Source organism: Pongo pygmaeus, chromosome 20 (genome assembly GCF_028885625.2).
Source record: "Pongo pygmaeus isolate AG05252 chromosome 20, NHGRI_mPonPyg2-v2.0_pri, whole genome shotgun sequence".
Lineage (NCBI taxonomy): Eukaryota > Metazoa > Chordata > Mammalia > Primates > Hominidae > Pongo > Pongo pygmaeus.
The window spans coordinates 595437-613623 of NC_072393.2; the positions used below are offsets into that span (position 1 = coordinate 595437).

The following is an 18187-nucleotide window of genomic DNA, read 5'->3' on the forward strand; positions in this document are numbered from 1 at the left end:
CAATCTCCTGGCCTCCCAGAAGACCCCATGTCCCCCTTGGAGTCTATACCCGCTGTGACCATAACAACCCTACCTTCCCTGCCACAGTTAATGGTGAACCAGCTCTCAAAGCAACACTTTCTTTTTTCTTTTTTTTTTTGAGACGGAGTTTTGATCTTGTCATCCAGGCTGGAGTGCAGTGGCATGATCTCGGCTCACTGCAACCTCCGCCTCCCAGGTTCAAGCAATTCTCCTGCCTTAGTCTTCCGAATAGCCGGAATTACAGGCAGGTACCACCACGCCCGGCTAATTTTGTATTTTTAGTAGAGATGGGGTTTGTCCATGTTGGTCAGACTGGAATTCCCAACCTCAGGTGATCCGCCCACCTCAGCCTCCCGAAGTGTTGGGATTACAGGCCTGAGCCACCGCGCCCGGCCAGACAACACTTTCTTAGCTAAGAACTTTATGAACGTGAATTTATTTCATCCTCTTGACAGGTTTATGTGATGGAGCCTATGATTATAATTTTACAGAGGAGGAAACTGAGTCACGGAGAGTTTATTTCAGGGGCTTGAAGTTACACAGTGGCCAAATGGCCACACCAGAACCAGGATACGAACCCAGCGTCGGCACACGTAACAATGACTGCACATGGGAATGTAGTATACAGCTGGTGCTCAATAAATGCAGCTGAGGCCAAGTCTGATCTTCGTGCTGGAGGCCAAGCCCCCCTCCAAAGATATGGCGTCCCCTGCCCCTGAAATCCCCCCACCCCCGACTTGAAACAGGGCTGTGTAGACAGCAGGCGCTTACTAAGTGCACCATGGTGACGTTGAGGCAGCAAGGTGGGAAACCTGCCGAAAAGGGAGGGGAGAAGGCAGGGTAGTGTGTGTTTGATTAAGCTGAGGACAGGGCAGACATGGACTGAGCGCCTGCTGTGTGCCAGGCTCTGGGAGGGCAGGGCCATTGTCCCCCTAACCCGAGAGCCATGGGGGTCCTCTTGCTTGTGGTCATGTCAGGACTCCAGCCCAGCCCAGGATCTGCGTGTCCCCGGGTGCCCTCGCCCCGCCTATTCCTGGAGACAGGCCCGTTGGTTCCCTTCCCCTCCCCTTGTCCTGGAGCCAGGAGGACGTTGGTTCTTGCGACAGCCTTGGCCCGGCCGTTGCAGCTGGAACATCGTGGGGGAGATGGGAAGAGGAACGGGGCCTGGAGCCCGGGGCTGGGTCCTGGGAATCCCATTCCCGCGGCTGGGACTCCAGCTCCCCTGCCAGTTCCTCCAGGCGGAAGCCCTCAGGCTTGGGTGGACATCCTCACTCCAGCCTCCAGGCCTGGACAGGAATTCTCTCTCCAGCAGCCCTGCCAGACGCCCGCCTGGCCCCTGCCTCAGGCGGGGAGGGCTTCAGGGAAGCTCACCAAGGCAGAAGGGCGGGAGAGATTGTCAGAACTTCAGCTGATGTCCAGGGACTGACCGTGAGCCTGGGTGAGAGTGAGTTCCCCTTTGGAGGCAACAGCCGAGGAGAGGATGGAAGGCCCGGCCCCCAAGAATGAACCCTGAGGTTCAGGGAGCGGCTGGAGTGAGCCGGCCCCAGATCTCCATCCAGCTGCAGGTCCCAGAGGCCTGGGTTACACTCGCAGCTCCTGGGGGAGGCCCTTGACTTGCCTCAGTTCCCAAACAGGAACCCTGGGAAGGACCAGAGAAGTGCCTGTTGAGCAGTGAGTGCCCGATACAGCTGCATGTGGCCAGTATCACAGGGCCCTGGGTAAACTGAGGCAGGCGACACGGCTGCATGTGGCCGGTATCACAGGGCCCTGGGTAAACTGAGGCAGGCGAGGCCACCCCCATCAAGTCCCTCAGGTCTAGGTTTGTCAGGTTTGGCAAAAACACAGCAATACTCAGTTAAATCTGAATTTCGGGTAAGTATATCCTGGGCCTCATTTGGAACAGACTTAGATTAAAAAAGAAACGTCGAGACCAGCCCGGCCAACACGGTGAAACCCTGTCTCTACTAAAAATACAAAAAATTAGCCAGGCGCAGTGGCTCACGCCTGTGATCCCAGCACTCTGGGAGGCCGAGGCAGGCAGATCACCTGAGGTCAGGTGTTCAAGACCAGCCTGGCTGACATGGCGAAACACTGTCTGTACTAAAAATACAAAAATTAGCTGGGTGTGGTGGTGCATGCCTGTAATCTCAGCTATTCAGGAGGCTGAGGCAGGAGAATCACTTGAACCTGGGAGGCGGAGGTTGCCGTGAGCCGGGATCGCGCCACCGCACTCCAGCCTGGGCGACAGAGCAAGACTGTCTCCAATAAAATAAATTAAAAAACCCACGTTGATTATCTGACATTCGAATGCGATTGTGCATCCTGAATTTTGTCCGGAGGCCCCACCCGAGCCAACCCCAGCCTCTTGTCCCCCTTCTCCCCCTTTTCATCAACGCCCTGTGCCAGGGGAGAGGAAGTGAGGGGCGCCGGCCGGCCGTGGGGCAATGCAACGGCCTCCAGCACAGGGCTATAAGAGGAGCCGGGCGGGCACGGAGGGGCAGAGACCCCGGAGCCCCAGCCCCACCATGACCCTCGGCCGCCGACCTGCCTGTCTTTTCCTCGCCTGTGTCCTGCCGGCCTTGCTGCTGGGGGGTGAGTCTTTCTGTCCATCCTCCCGCTGCTCCCTCTGTCCCCGGGTTCTGTTCCCAGCTCTCCTTGGTGGGCCCCACCAGTGTGGGTCCCTCATCCTCACAGGGGAGGTGCCAGCTGGGACAAGGAGCCCAGAGTTGGGGTTTGAAAATCGGGGGGGGGGGGTCGCAGGGCGCCCTCTGGGTTCAAGTCCAGGTCTGGCTGTGCCTTGGAGGGGCACCGTAGGGAGGTCCCTTTGCCTCTCCGTGCCTCAGTTTCCTCATCTGAACAACAGGGGTGCGAACGGCCCCGATCCCGTGGGTTCCTGGTGGGGGATCCCGTGGGTTCCTGGTGGGGGATCCCGTGGGTTCCTGGTGGGGGATCCAGAGGCCCCGCGGCCGGGAAGGGACAGGCTCCTTGGCAGGCACTCAGCACCCGCACCCGGTGTGTCCCCAGGCACCGCGCTGGCCTCGGAGATTGTGGGGGGCCGGCGAGCGCGGCCCCACGCGTGGCCCTTCATGGTGTCCCTGCAGCGGCGTGGAGGCCACTTCTGCGGCGCCACCCTGATCGCGCCCAACTTCGTCATGTCGGCCGCGCACTGCGTGGCGAATGTGTGAGTAGCCAGGAGTGTGCGCGCCCGGCTCGGACCCCGCGTCCCGGTCTGTGGGGTGGGTGGGGGGAGGCCGGGGCCCGGGGTGCTCCAGGGGGTCCGTCCAGTGTCCGCGGGGCCCCTCAAGCACCTTCCCCCCCAGGCCCGTCGCCGGCTGAGCCCTGACCCCCAGGGCCGCCCCTCACCCCCGCCTCTCCCTCCCCGGCAGAAACCCCCGCACGGTGCAGGTGGTCCTCGGAGCCCATAACCTCCCGCGGCGGGAGCCCACCCGGCAGGTGTTCGCCGTGCAGCGCATCTTCGAAAACGGCTACGACCCCATAAACTTGCTCAACGACATCGTGATTCTCCAGGTGCCGCCGGGCCGGGCGGGGAAGGGACACCCGGGGCGGGGGGCACAGGGGCCGAAGCCAGAGGCCCGGGGAGGGTGGAGGCGGCCACGGAGGGGCGCGTCGCGGCCGCTCGTGGGGACCCGGGGTGGAATCGTGGGCTGGGTGATCCCCTCTCTGCGCCTCAGTCTGCACCTCTGTGAAACGGGAAAATACCCACCATGGGCTGTTGAGAGGTTAAATGAGATCGTGCAGGGAAGCCCCGATCTGCTGTCAATCAACAAACTTACTGAGAAGGGAAGCCTGGATCTGCTGTCAATCAACAAACTTACTGAGAAGGGAAGCCCCTATCTGCTGTCAATCAACAAACTTACTGAGATTCTTTGTGTCTCTCCATTCACCAGCCCGGTGGCCGAGGGCAGGGGCCGCCTCTGTCTTTGAAAAAAGGGGCAAAAGCCCCCACCTTTCCACCCCTGTCCGTGGCTTGCAGTTCTGATTATTCCCTGGGCGCCGGGTGGGGTGGCTCAGGCCTGTCATCCCAGCACTTTGGGAGGCTGAGGTGGGTGGATCACGAGGTCAGGTGTTCAAGACCAGTCTGACCAACATGGTGAAACCCCGTCTCTACTAAAATACAAAAAAAAAAAAAAAAATTAGCCGAGTGTGGTGGTGGGTTCCTGTAATCCCAATTACTCAGGAGGCTGAGGCAGGAGAATCGCTTGAACCCCGGAGGCGGAGATTGCAGTGAGCTGAGATCACACCACTGCACTCCAGCCTGGGTCTCAAAAAAAAAAAAAAAAGATCCCTCCCTGGGAAGGGTTAGAGGGAGAGTTTCCTTGTCACTAAGTTTTCTCATAGCTCTCACCCAGTGCAGTGGCGCGATCGCGGCTCACTACAGCCTCCATCTCCTGGGCTCAAGCCATCCTCTCAGCTTGGAATGGGGGGTAGCTGGAACTACAGGTGCCACCACCACGTCCACCACGTCTACCACGTCTGGCTGATATATATATATTTTTATATATTTTATATTTTTATATATTTTATATTTTTATATATTTTATATTTTTATATATTTTATATATATATATATTTTTTTTGAGATGGAGTCTCGCTCTGTCATCCAGGCTGGAGTGCAGTGGCACAATCTCAGCTCACTGCAACATCCACCTCCCAGGTTCAAGTGATTCTCCTGCCTCAGCCTCCCAGGTAGCTGGGATTACAGGTGCCCACCACCATGCCAGGCTAATTTTTGGTATTTTTAGTAGAGACAAGGTTTCACCATATTGGCCAGGCTGGTCTTGAACTCTTGACCTCAGGTGATCCACCCACCTCAGTCTCCCAACATGCTGGGATTACAGGTGTGAGCCACTGCGCCTGGCAACGCTCGGCTAATTTTTTTTTTTTTTTTTTTTTTGAGACACAGTCTCGCTCTGTCGCCCAGGCTGGAGTGCAGTGGCACAATCTCGGCTCACTGCAACCTCCACCTCCCAGGTTCAAGCGATTCTCCTGCCTCAGCCTCCCAGGTAGCTGGGATTACAGGCGTGAAATTACAGGCGTCACCACGCCTGGCTAATTTTTGGTATTTTTAGTAGAGACAGGGTTTAACCATGTTAGCCAGGATGGTCTTGATCTCCTGACCTTTTGATTGGCCCACCTCAGTCTCCCAAAATGCTGGGATTATAGGCGTGAGCCACCGCACCTGGCAATTTTTTTTTAAATTTTTGTAGACATGGGGCATTGCCACGTTGCCCAGGCTGGTCTTGAATGCCTGGCCTCAAGTGATCCTCCTGCCTCGCCCTCCCAAAGTGCTGGGCTTACAAGCATGAGCCACCGCGCCCGGCTGTAGTTTTTTGTTAATTGAGCACCTACTGCTTCCTGCACTCAAGCCACATCCAGGCACAACCTCCAACGCCCTGAGCCTTGGTGACGGCTCCCACTCTACAGATGGGGAAACTGAGGCTCGCCTTGGGGAGCAGAGTGCGGGGTGGGTGTCCTGCTCTGCAGGATCCCAGAACCGCAGTGGAACCTGAGATGGGGAAACTGAGGCCCGGAGAGGGGAGGGTCATCCTCACTGCCCTGCGTGACGCTCTGATGATCTGTCCCCATTGCCGTAGCTCAACGGGTCGGCCACCATCAACGCCAACGTGCAGGTGGCCCAGCTGCCGGCCCAGGGCCAACGTGTGGGCAACGGGGTGCAGTGCCTGGCCATGGGCTGGGGCCTTCTGGGCAGGAACCGTGGGATCGCCAGCGTCCTGCAGGAGCTCAACGTGACGGTGGTGACGTCCCTCTGCCGCCGCAGCAACGTCTGCACTCTCGTGAGGGGCCGGCGGGCCGGCGTCTGCTTCGTACGTGCCCTGGGTGTCCCTCTGCTCCCCACCCACTCCCAGCCCGGATTGCAGCAACAGGCACCTTGGCTAGACCCTAGGAGGGACTTCCCAACCCTGATGGGCAGTGGGCAGGTGGGCAGGGCCTCCCAGTCCAGCTTCCCCACCTTGTCTGCCTCCACAGGGTGACTCCGGCAGCCCCTTGGTCTGCAACGGGCTAATCCACGGAATTGCCTCCTTCGTCCGGGGAGGCTGTGCCTCGGGGCTCTTCCCCGACGCCTTTGCCCCGGTGGCACGGTTTGTAAACTGGATCGACTCCATCATCCAACGCTCCGAGGAGCACCCCTGTGCCCACCCCCGGGACCCGGACCCGGCCAGCAGGACCCACTGAGAAGGGCTGCCCAGGTCACCTCAGCTGCCCACAGCCACACTCCGGCATCTGGCACAATAAACATTCCTCTGTTTTGTAGAATGTGTTTGATGTTCCTTGGCTGTGTGATTGGGTGTTGAAAATGGTCAGTAGGTCGGGAGTGGTGGCTCACACCTGTAATCCCAGCACTTTGGGAGGTTGAGGCAGGCGGATCACTTGAGCTCAGGAGTTCAAGACCAGCCTGGGCAACATGGCAAGACCCCCTCTCTATTAATAAAATAATAATAAATAAAATAAAATAGAATAAAATAGAATGGTCCAAGCCTGGCCCAGTGGCTTACGCCTGTAATCCCAGCACTTTGGGAGGCTGAGGCTGGCAGATCACCTGAGGTCAGGAGTTCAAGACTAGTCTGGCAACGTGGTGAGACCCTATTTCTACTATAAATACAAAAAAAATTAGCTTGGCGTCATGGCGCGTGGGAGGCTGAGGCAGGAGAATTGCTTGAACCTGCGAGGTAGAGGCTGTAGTGAGCCGAGATCACGCCACTGCACTCCAGCCTGGGCAACAGAGCAAGACTCCATCTCAAAAAAAAAATATGCCGGCGCAGTGGGTCGCGCCTGTAATCCTAGCACTTTGGGAGGCCGAGGCAGGCGGATCATCTGAGGTCTAAACTTCGAGACCAGCCTGACCAAGATGGAGAAACCCCATATCTACTAAAAATACAAAATTAGCCGGGCATGGTGGTGCATGCCTGTAATTCCAGCTACTCGGGGAGGCTGAGGCAGAAGAATCGCCTGAATTCCAGAAGGCGGAGGTTGCAGTGAGCCAAGATCGCGCCATTGCACTCCAGCCTGGGCAACAAGAGCGAAACTCCATCTCAAAAATAAATAAATTAATAATAATAATAATAATAAACAAACTAGAATCCAGAGTCTCTTGGGCATCTCTGGAGTAAGCCACCACCAGGCGGCAGCAGAGCCAGGGCAATGGAGAAGTGACTTGGCCACATTGTATTTTTTTCTTTTTTGTTTTTAGATGGAGCCTTGCTCTGTTGCCAGGCTGGAGTGCAGTGGCGTGATCTCGGCTTACTGCAACCTCCGCCTCCCGGGTTCAAGTGATTCTACCGCCTCAGCCTCCCAAGTAGCTGGCATTACAGGCGTGCGCCACCATGCCCAGCTAACTTTTGTATTTTTAGTAGAGACGGGGTTTTACCACATTGGCCAGGCTGGTCTTGAACTCCTGACCTCAGGTGATCCGCCCACCTCGGCCTCCCAAAGTGCTGGGATGACTGGCGTGAGCCACCGTGCCTGGCCCCCTTCCCCCACTTTCTACAAAGGGATCCCACATGTCCTTTCCGGTTTCTGGCCTGTAAAACCTAGTTTCACATAATTAAGTTAATGTGGCAGGCGTGACGGCGCAAAGCGGCGCATAGGTGATTCCTGAGCAGTTCCTGGTGCAGGCATCGTCCGCAGTCTTTGTGAGTGTTTACTTCTCTGGCCCCCTCTCCAGCCCTCTGTGCAAGTTCAGTGTTTCAGTTTTGTTTTTTGAGACAGGGTCTCGCTCTGTTGCCCAGGCTGGAGTGCAGGGGCAGAATCTTGGCTCACTGCAAGCTCTCCGCCTCCCAGGTTCACGCCATTCTCCTGCCTCAGCCTCCCGAGTAGCTGGGACTACAGGCGCCCGCCACCACGCCCAGCTAATTTTTTGTATTTTTAATAGAGACGGGGTTTCACCGTGTTGGCCAGGATGGTCTCAATCTCCTGACCTCGTGATCCGCCTGCCTCGGCCTCCCAAAGTGCTGGGATTACAGGCGTGAGCTACCATGCCTGGTCTATTTTGGTTTTGTTTTTTGAGACAGGGTCTCGCTCTATTGCCCAGGCTGGAGTGAGTTGGCGCAATCTTAGCTCACTGCAACCTTCCCCTCCTGGGCTCAAGCCATCCTCCCACCTCAGCCTCCCGGGTAGCTGGGACCACACACATGCACACCACGCCCAGCTAGATTTTTTGTATTTTTAGTAGAGACGGGGTTTTGACATGTTGCCCAGGCTGGTCTTGAACTCCAGGGCTCAAGTGATCCACCCGCCTCAGCCTCCCAAACTGCTGGGATTACAGGCATGAGCCACTGCGCCCAGCCTTTTCTTTTCTTTTCTTTTCTTTTGGAGACAGAGTCTCACGCTGTCGCCCAGGCTGGAGTGCAGTGGCGCAATCTCCTCTCATTGCAACCGCTACCTCCCGGTTTCAAGCAATTCTCCTGTCTCAGACTCTGGAGTAGCTAAGATTACAGGCATGCACCACCATGCCCAGCTAATTTTTGTATTTTTAGTAGAGATGGGGTTTCGCCATGTTGGCCAGGCTGGTCTCGAACCCCTGACCTCAGATGATCCGCCTGCCTCGGCCTCCCAAAGTGCTGGAATTACAGGCGTGAGCTACCATACCCGGTCCCTTTGTTTTTGTTTTATTATAGACAGGGTCTTGCTCTTCCATCCAGGCTGGAGTGCAGTGGTGCAATCATAGCTCACTGCAGCCTCCTTGACCTCCCAGGCTCAACGGTTCCTCCCATCTCGGCCTCCGGAAGTGGGAGGACTGCAGGCCTGGCCATGGTTTAGCTCCATTTATCACATCTCCCCGCTGGGTGCCAGCTGCTCACCGTGGTGACCCTCTGCCTCGTGATTTTGTTTTCCTCTCAACACACCCAGAGAGCTTTCCACGTCAGCATCTGCAGAGTTCACTGAGCTGTCCCTTCGTGCTGGACCCCTGGCCTGTTGCCACATCTTGCTGTTGCAATTCCAGCATTCTGGACTCTGCATCCTCCAGGCATTGTTCAGAATTTCTTTCACAAGGAGACACACTAGGATCCCATCAATCACATTTATTATATCATTTTCTTTCTTTCTTTCTTTCTTTGAGACGCCCGGCTAATTTTTTGTATTTTTAGTAGAGACGGGGTTTCACCATGTTAGCCAGGATGGTCTCGATCTCCTGACCTCATGATCCGCCTGCCTCGGCCTCCCAAAGTGCTGGGATTACAGGCGTAGCCACTGCGCCCGGCCCTGTTGTTATATCATTTTCTATTCTCTGTGTGTATGAAATAATCCACAGGGGGCCAGGCGTGGTGGCTCATGCCTGTAATCCCAGCACTTTGGGATGCCGAGGCAGGCGGATCACCTGAGGTCAGGAGTTCGAGACCAGCCTGGCCAACATGGCAAAACCCTGTCTCTACTAAAAATACAAAAAGTTAGCCCAGTGTGGTTGCTCATGCGTGTAATTCCAGCTACTCGGGAAGCTGAGGCAGGAGAATCGCTTGAACCCGGGAGGTGGAGGTCGCAGTGAGCCGAGATTGTGCCACTGCACTCCAGCCTGGGCGACAGAGCAAGACTCTGTTGCAAAAACAAAACAAAACAAAACAAAAAAACAAAAAAAAAAACGAAAGAAAGAAAAAAAGAAAGAAGAAAAGAGAAAGAAAAAGAAAGGGAAAGAAAGAAAGAGAGAAAAAGAGAGAAAGGAAGGAAGGAAGGAAATGAGGCCAGGCATGGTGGCTCACGCCTGTAATCCCAGCACTTTGGGAGGCCAAGGCGGGCGGATCACGAGGTCAGGAGATCGAGACCATCCTGGCTAACATGGTGAAACCCCATCTCTACTAAAAATACAAAAAAGTAGCCGGGTGCGGTGGCCGGCACCTGTAGTCCCAGCTACTCGGGAGGCTGAGGCAGGATAATGGCTTGAACCCGGGAGGCGGAGCTTGCAGTGAGCCGAGATTGGGCCACTGCACTCCAGCCTGGGCGACAGAGTGAGACTCCGTCTCAAAAAAAAAAAAAGAAAGAAAGAAAAGAAAGAAATGATCCACGGTGAAGAGAAAAGCTGGGGGAACGCCGTGTGCTGCTCCCCCTGGGGACGATGTCTGAGGTCTTTCCCACAAGGTATCCCCATCTTTCTGCTCCCCGAACCATGGATTAATGCAACGTGAATCCCGCTGGCCCCTGGGGGGCAGATGTGAAAAATGGAGCTACACCACGAGCAGGCCTGCAGTCTCAGCACTTCTGGAGGCTGAGGTGGGAGGATCACTTGAGCCCCGGAGGTCGAGGAGGCTGCAGTGAGCTATGATTGCACTGCTGCACTCGAGCCTGGACGAAAGAGCAAGACCTTGTCTGTAATAAAACAAAAACAACACACACAAATCCCCACCTCACAGAAGGCCCTATGGCCCAGATTCTGAGAAGTATTTTATTTTAATTTTTTTGTAGAGATGGGGTCTCGCCGTCTTCCCCAAGCTGGCCTTGAATTCCTGTGCTCAAGAGATGCTCCTATCTGGGTCTCCCAGTGTGCTGGGATGGTAGGTGGGAGCCACTGTGCCCGGCCAGCCCTGACTCTGTTCATCAGAACCTGCCCTCAGTGAACAGTCTGGGAGGGGGCGTGTGATCCAGGCTCCACCAACCCAAGGCAACCTTGAGACTTGGCTGGAGTGAGGAAGAATTTTAGGAGGGGCCCACTGAGCCACTGGGTTGAGTGTGGGGTCCCTGGAAACACACCAGGGGAGGCTGGTGAGGAGAGAAGCCATCAGAGAAGAAAGGAGAAGCCAGAGGCAGACACTGGACATTGTTCAGGCACCTGGATCAAGCCGCACCTGAAGGCGACCATCCCTGAACTTTCCATATAACTTTCATGATTCAGGCTCCACCCAGTTTGTCTTGGTTTTCCTGTCCCTTGTAGCCAGTCTTCCCAGCTGCCTCTGCTTTGGCCTTTCCAACATTCTATTCGTCAGGGTATCAAGCCCCAGAGGCCACAGGGACAGAGACAAGGGTGTCAAGTGACCTTCCTACCCCCAACAAACCTTCTCTCTAGTTTAGAGGAGGAAAAGAAGGGAGGGTAGCAGGACAAGGAAGTGGGTTGTTTACACGCTGTGGCCTCCAGCTACGATTGTGAAACCCCTGGGGGACTCTGGGTCTGGTGAAGTTGGGGCCAGGGTGGGTGCAGCCCCCCTCTCTGCCTCCTGCCCATCTGAGGGACTGCCCCCCACCAGGGCCAGCAGGTCGTCAGGCTCACAGAGGCCCGAGGGTCTCCCAGCGACTTGTCGACTCTGGTGTGAGTCTGGCAGGAGGTAACCCAGTCCCGGGGAGGGCGGAGGCTGGGCGGGCAGGTTCCCCTTTCCCCAGCTGGGCCGCTGACCACCCGGCGGACAGGGCCCCTGGGAGCCTCCCGCCCCCTCCACCCTCATAAAAGCACCCCCAAGGCCCTGCCTGGGTCAGTGTCTCAGCCACAGCGGCTTCACCATGCACAGCTGGGAGCGCCTTGCAGTTCTGGTCCTCCTAGGAGCGGCCGCCTGCGGTGAGGAGGCCTGGGCCTGGGGTGAGGGGCAGGGCTGTGTAGGGGCGTGGTGCTCCCCTCGGTCACACGGCCGGTCCTCCAGCCCCTCCAGGTGGGCAGGAAGGGGGTGTCTCTCCTCACCAATGGAAGGCTCTGAACGCTGAGAAATTCTAGAAAATTCAGATTGGAAATTGGAACTTTGTGGAGTCAGCTTTAGTTGCAGAGTCTGAACGTCTGCGTGGAAAACTGTTCTGCGTGGCTGACTGGGCTGGCCCAGGCACTGGTTGGGTCAGCCCCATTTCTCTTATGTCCAACTGGAAGGCACTGCGCCCAGGGTAGGGAGCTGGGATCTGCCCCCGGTCCCCAGCCCACTGTGGGTTCTGTACCCTGGGGCATTCCCGCCCGAGGGTATCTGAGTTTGCAACGCTGAGGGGCCCCAAGACGGAAATGGGATTCTTTTTTTTCTTTCTTTCTTTTTTTTTTTTTTGATAGGGAGTCTCGCTGTGTCGCCCAGGCTGGGGTGCAGTGGTGCGATCTCGGCTCACTGCAAACTCCGACTCCCGGGTTCAAACGATTCTCCTGCCTCAGCCTCCCAAGTACCTGAGATTATAGGCCACGCCGGCTAAATTTTGTATTTTTTTTTTTTTTTTAAAGTAGAGACGGGGTTTCATCATATTGGTCAGGCTGGTCTCGAACTCCTGACCTCGTGATCTGTCCCTGCGCGGCTTCACAAAGTGCTGGGATTACACGCGTGAGCCACCGCGCCCAGAGATGGGATTCTTGCGAGGAGCTGCCTGTGGGGGGGTGAGAGCTAGGATCCCGCCAGGCAGCCTCGCCAGGGGGAGGAGTCCACCCCGCGGCCCTCACGCGCCCGCCCACTCACAGCGGCGCAGCCCCGTGGTCGGATCCTGGGCGGCAGAGAGGCCGAGGCGCACGCGCGGCCCTACATGGCGTCGGTGCAGGTGAACGGCGCGCACCTGTGCGGCGGCGTCCTGGTGGCGGAGCAGTGGGTGCTGAGCGCGGCGCACTGCCTGGAGGACGCGTGAGTGCCCGCGCCGCGCGGGGGAAGAGCCCAGGTGGGGTGGGGGGACTCGGCTGGCACCGACCGCGGACTCCGCCCCGTCCCTAGGGCCGATGGGAAGGTGCAGGTTCTCCTGGGCGCGCACTCCCTGTCGCAGCCGGAGCCCTCCAAGCGCCTGTACGACGTGCTCCGCGCAGTGCCCCACCCGGACAGCCGGCCCGACACCATCGACCACGACCTCCTGCTGCTACAGGTCGGCTCCGTGTAGCGCAGTCCCTCCGGCGGCGCTGGGATCCCCGGCCCACCCTCACTCCACCCCGCCTGCACCGCGCCCCGGGTCCAGCCTCGACCTCTCCTGCTGCATGGGGACCCCGCCCTACAATCCCCGCACCCTCACCCCGGGTCCAGCCTCGACCTCTGCGGCTGCACTGGGAACCCCCCCACCCCCCGTTCCCCCTGCATCCTCATCCCGGGTCCAGCCTCGACCTTTGCAGCTGCACTGGGGAGCCGCGCACCCACCCCATCCCCACCTGCACCCCCACCCAGGGTCTAGCCTAGATCTCTCCTGCTGCACTGAGACCCCCGCCCCTGCCCTGATGCCCACCTCCCCCGTCCCGTCTCCCCGAGTCTAGCGGCATTCTCCCTGGCCTCGCACCCCCGCACCCCAACCCTGACGTCCGCCTCCACCCCCAGCTGTCGGAGAAGGCCACGCTGGGCCCTGCGGTGCGCCCCTTGCCCTGGCAGCGCGTGGACCACGACGTGGCGCCGGGAACTCTCTGCGACGTGGCCGGCTGGGGCATAGTCAACCACGCGGGCCGCCGCCCCGACCGCCTGCAGCACGTGCTCTTGCCAGTGCTGGACCGCGCCACCTGCAACCGGCGCACGCACCACGACGGCGCCATCACCGAGCGCATGATGTGCGCGGAGAGCAACCGCCGGGACAGCTGCAAGGTGAGCCTTCAGGCCTGGGAGGAGACGTGGGGCCTGCAGGCCCCGGGCAGGGCCTGCAGACGGGGCGGGAAGCGGGGGGCAAATAGGAACAGGGCCCGGGGAAGGGGCGGGGCGCGTAGGGGCGGGATCTGGAAGAGGGGCGGAGCATGAGTGTGGCCCGTGGGCGGGGCCTTATGAGGGGCGGGGCCTGTTGGTAGGGTGGTGCCCTGGGGGCGGGGCCTGGAGAAGGTGCGGGGCCTCTGGATAGGGTGGGGCTGAAGAAGGGTCAGGCCGGGCAAAAAGGGCAGGAACAGGTGGGATGTGGAAGAACCTGTGGGTTACGGTGGGGATAGGGGGCGGGGCTCGAGGAGGGGGCGGAGTCCAGTAACAGTGGGACTGCAAGGGGGCGAGGCCAGGCAGAGGGGTGGGGAATGAGGGGCAGGGCCTGGAGGAAGGGCGGTACCTGTGGGGAGGGTGGGGCTGGAGAAGGGTCAGGGCGGGCAAAAGGGCAGGTCGCGGAGAAAGGGTGGGAGGCATAGGGGGCGGGCACGTGGAGGAAGGGGCGGGGCACGAGGACGCGGCGGGGCACGAGGACAGGGCGGGGTAGGTAGAAGGGGTGGGAACCTCTGAAGGGGCAGGGCTGGTGCGGAGCGGGATCCCTGCTGTGGCGGGGTAGAGAAGGGGTCCTGAGCAGGGCCGAGGTCTAGAACCAGCCGAGGCTTGCGCAGTAGTCAGGGCCAAGATTGGGTGGGGCTCTAAGGGAGGGGCGTGGCCTGAGGTGAGCGGGGATTGAGCAGGGCAGGTGGCCACTGAGACGGGTTAGGGCAGAAGTGGGATCCACGGCAAGTCAAAGGTTGGAAGAGCAGGGATGAGGTGTGGGACTCCATACTGGAAAGGGCCTGGAGTGGGGTGGGGTCGGGGTGGTGAGATTGAGGTCAGAGGGGGTGTGGCCAGGAGCTGGGGGCGGGTCTAGGGAGGCGTGGTTTGTGGTTGCGGCCTAGGCGATAGGCGTGGCGCGGGGATAGTGACCAGTGAAGACCAGATTAAGACGGGAGGGAGGAATGAGAATTGTGGGGCGGGAGCTGCAGCCAGGTGAGGGGGTCAGACATGTGAGGCCGGGGTGGGCGCGGGCCGCCCCTCACTGCCCCGTCCTGTTCTGGCAGGGCGACTCCGGGGGCCCGCTGGTGTGCGGGGGCGTGCTCGAGGGCGTGGTCACCTCGGGCTCGCGCGTTTGCGGCAACCGCAAGAAGCCCGGGATCTACACGCGCGTGGCGAGCTATGCGGCCTGGATCGACAGCGTCCTGGCCTAGGGTGCCAGGGCCTGAAGGTCGGCATCACCCAACCAACAAAGTCCCGAGCACTAAAGTCATCCACTCCTACATCTGGTTGGTCTTTATTGAGCATCTACTATATGCAGAGGGGGAGGCCGAGGTGGGAGGATCATTGGATCTCAGGAGTTCGAGATCAGCCTGGGCCACGTAGCACGACTCCATCTCTACAAAAAAATAAAAAATTAGCTGGGCAATTGGCGGGCGTGGAGGTGGGCGCTTGTGGTTCCAGCTACTCAGGAGGCTGAGGTGGGTGGATGACTTGAACCCGGGAGGTCTAGGCTGCAGTGAGTTGTGATTGCACCACTGCCCTCCAGCCTGGGCAACAGAGTGAAACCTTGTCTCTCTCTCTCTTAAAAAAAAAAAAAAAAATTCTGCTTGGTGGCTCACGCCTGTAATTGCAGCACTTTGGGAGGCCGAGGCGGGCGGATCATTTGAGGTCAGGAGTTCTTGACCAGCCTGACCAACATGGTGAAACCCCGTTTCTACTAAAAATACAAAAAAAAAAATTAGCTGAGCATGGTGGCGAGCACCTGTAGTCCCAGCTACTCAGGAGGCTGAGGCAGGAGGATCACTTGAACCCGGGAGGCGGAGGTTGCAGTGAGCTGAAATCGCACCACTGCACTCCGACCTGGGTGACAGAGCGAGACTCTGTCTCAAAACAAAAACAAACAAAAACAAAAACAGAAACATTAAAAAGAGAGGAAGGCGGGAAGCTACAGATAAAAGTGCAAGAACTGAAAATACAGCGAAGTTTGGGGGTCCAGCACTTCCACGGGGCTGACGCGGCCACACGGCGGCGCCCTTGCTCTTCCCTGGAAGTCGGAGAAGGGTCACCCCCACCCCCACCCCCAAACACACACACACACACACACACACACACACACACACACACACGGGAAGGCCCGGCAGGCATGGGTGTCCCCTCCTGGTCTGGCTCGTATCGTTTCCCTTTGCTTACCAAGGGGAACGTGAGTGTCTACTGTGTGCAAGGCTGTGGGCTGAGACTCAGGTGCACAGACACCCTGCCAGGCCGTGCTCCTATGACCCATGTCCCATAAGGGGAAACTGAGGCTCACAGTGGCTGTGCGACTCTCCTGACGTCACATAGAAGCTCCAGGACACAGCCTGGACTCAAGTCCACAGCCATGGAGCCTGCCTTCACAAACCACCCTGGGTGCGGCCAGACCCACACCAGGACGATGAGCAGTGGCACCTGCTGGAGGCCCCGGACCTCAGGTCACCCTCCTCGGCAAGGCCAGGGGAGGACACCTGAGGCCCTGTACCCTTTCTCCCACCTGGAGGAGGGGCCAGCCAGGTGCTATCGTAGAAAAAGAGACTGATGCGCCAGGCGCGGTGGCTCACGCCTGTAATCCCAGCACTTTGGGAGGCCGAGGCAGGCAGATCACGACGTGAGGAGATCAAGACCATCCTGGCTAACACGGTGAAATCCCGTCTCCACTAAAAATACAAAAAAATTAGCTGGGCGTGGTGGTGGATGCCTGTAGTCCCAGCTACTCGGGAGGCTGAGGCAGGAAAATAGCTTGAATCCAGGAGGTAAGGCCTGCAGTAAGCCAAGATAGCACCACTGCATCCCAACCTGGGCAACAGAAGGAGACCCTGTCTCAAAAAAGAAAAAAAAAAAAAAAAGAAAGAAAGAGACTGATGGGCCGGGTGCCAATGGCTCACACCTGTAATCCCAGCACTTTGGGAGGCCAAGGCGGGCGGATCAGAAGTTCAGGAGATTAAGACCATCCTGGTTAACACAGTGAAACCCCGTCTCTACTAAAAATACAAAAAATTAGCCGGGCGTGTTGGCCGGCGCCTGTAGTCCCAGCTGCTCGGGACGATGAGGCAGGAGAATGGCGTGAACCCGGGAGGCGGAGGTTGCAGTGAGCGGAGATCGCGCCACTGCACTCCAGCCTGGGCGACAGAGCAAGACTCCATCTCAAAAAAAAAAAAAAAAGACTGATGATCGGAGAAGTGGGTCCGCTGGGAAAAGGGGGGATGGATTGAACACTGTGCTTGGGTGTTTTTTGGGGCTATGGAACACTCACCTAGGAATCACACTGACACGCAAGCATGTATTGAGCACTTACTGTGTGCAGAGCCCTGGGCCGGGCACAGTAAGACACATCTAAGCCCCAGCCCTGCTCTTAGGAATTCGGTAAAAACTGCACTGCATGGAATGGGGCCCAATCAGCCGTCTGGTGACAACCACGAAGTTGTAGCTCACTGTGTGAATTTCACGGGTTTGTTGTTGTTGTTTTGAGACGGAGTCTCGCTCTGTCCCCCAGGCTGGAGTGCAGTGGCGCGATCTCGGCTCACTGCAACCTCTGCCTGATGGTTCAAGCGATTCTCCTGCCTCAGCCTCCTTAGTAGCTGGGATTACAGGGGCTCACCACCACACCTGGGTAATTTCTGCATTTGTAGTAGAGACGGGGTTTCAGCATGCTGGCCAGGCTGGTCTCGAATGCCTGACTTCAGGTGACCCGCCCGCCTTGGCCTCCCAAAGTTCTGGGATGACAGGCGTGAGCCACCGCACCTGGCCTCGTGTAGTTTTTTTTTTTTCCCCCCGAGACGGAGTCTTGCTCTGTCGCCCAGGCTGGAGTGCAGTGGCGCAATCTCAGCTCACTGCAAGCTCCGCCTCTGGGGTTCACGCCATTCTCCTGCCTCAGCCTCCCGAGCAGCTGGGACTACAGGCGCCCACCACCACGCCCGGCTAATTTTTTGTATTTTTAGTAGAGACGGGGTTTCACCGTGTTAGCCAGGATGGTCTCGATCTCCTGACCTCGTGATCCGCCTGCCTCGGCCTCCCAAAGTGCTGGGATTACAGGCATGAGCTGCTGCACCCAGCCATGTAGTTTTTAATTATTATTTTGTGTAGACACAAGGGCCTTACTATGTTGCCCAGGCTGGTCTGGAATTCTTGGGCTCAAGTAATCTTCCCACCTCAGCCTCCTGAGTAGCTAGGACTACAGGTGTAAGCCACCACACCTGGTTAATTTTTGTATTTGATGCAGAGACGACGTCTGGTTATGTTGCCCAGGCTGGTCTTGAACTGGGCTCAAGCCATTCTCCTGCCTCAGCCTCTCAAAGTGCTGGGATTACAGGTGTGAACCAGTGCCTGGTCTTTGCCTTTAACTTGTTGCTGTTGTTGCTGCTCAGGCTGGAGGGCAATGGCGTGATCTTGGCTCACTGCAACCTTCGCCTCCCGGGTCCAAGCGATTCTCCTGCCTCAGCCTCCCGAGTGGCTGGGATTACAGGCGCCCACCACCATGCCTGACTAATTTTTGTATTTTTGTAGAGACAGGGTTTCACCATGTTGGCCAGGATGGTCTCGATCTCCTGACCTCAGGTGATCCAACTGCCTTGGCCTCCCAAAGTTCTGGG

General features: G+C 57.9%; 2 protein-coding genes across 4 annotated transcripts; both read left to right on the forward strand.

Annotated features, from left to right (window-relative positions):
* Window positions 1-1145: 1145 nt before the first annotated feature.
* On the forward strand, window positions 1146-6315 carry ELANE (elastase, neutrophil expressed). Of its 3 annotated transcripts, none has more exons than XM_054473623.2 (6): window positions 1146-1459; window positions 2428-2613; window positions 3046-3202; window positions 3408-3549; window positions 5637-5867; window positions 6031-6315. In XM_054473623.2, exons 2-6 carry the CDS (start codon window positions 2466-2468, stop codon window positions 6235-6237), a joined length of 885 nt encoding a protein of 294 aa, XP_054329598.2. In that variant the 5' UTR covers window positions 1146-1459; window positions 2428-2465; the 3' UTR covers window positions 6238-6315. The 3 variants fall into 3 exon arrangements, with proteins under 3 accessions (XP_054329598.2, XP_063513511.1, XP_063513510.1); XM_063657441.1 differs by having other exon boundaries at window positions 1180-1692; XM_063657440.1 differs by having other exon boundaries at window positions 1180-1465.
* A 5090-nt stretch (window positions 6316-11405) lies between these two features.
* On the forward strand, window positions 11406-14845 carry CFD (complement factor D). The gene is made up of 5 exons (XM_054473605.2): window positions 11406-11536; window positions 12401-12557; window positions 12645-12789; window positions 13230-13487; window positions 14630-14845. Exons 1-5 carry the CDS (start codon window positions 11482-11484, stop codon window positions 14774-14776), a joined length of 762 nt encoding a protein of 253 aa, XP_054329580.2. The 5' UTR covers window positions 11406-11481; the 3' UTR covers window positions 14777-14845.
* Window positions 14846-18187: the final 3342 nt, after the last annotated feature.

Excerpts from the sequence above, each read along its gene's own strand:
- CFD (XM_054473605.2), top strand. The coding sequence starts at position 11,482 with ATGCACAGCTGGGAGCGCCTTGCAGTTCTGGTCCTCCTAGGAGCGGCC. Across the intron at positions 11,537-12,400 it reads CCTAGGAGCGGCCGCCTGCG|CGGCGCAGCCCCGTGGTCGG; the intron begins GTGAGGAGGCCT and ends GCCCACTCACAG. Across the intron at positions 12,790-13,229 it reads ACGACCTCCTGCTGCTACAG|CTGTCGGAGAAGGCCACGCT; the intron begins GTCGGCTCCGTG and ends CTCCACCCCCAG.
- ELANE (XM_054473623.2), top strand. The coding sequence starts at position 2,466 with ATGCAACGGCCTCCAGCACAGGGCTATAAGAGGAGCCGGGCGGGCACG. Across the intron at positions 3,203-3,407 it reads GCGCACTGCGTGGCGAATGT|AAACCCCCGCACGGTGCAGG; the intron begins GTGAGTAGCCAG and ends CCTCCCCGGCAG. Across the intron at positions 5,868-6,030 it reads GGCGGGCCGGCGTCTGCTTC|GGTGACTCCGGCAGCCCCTT; the intron begins GTACGTGCCCTG and ends CTGCCTCCACAG.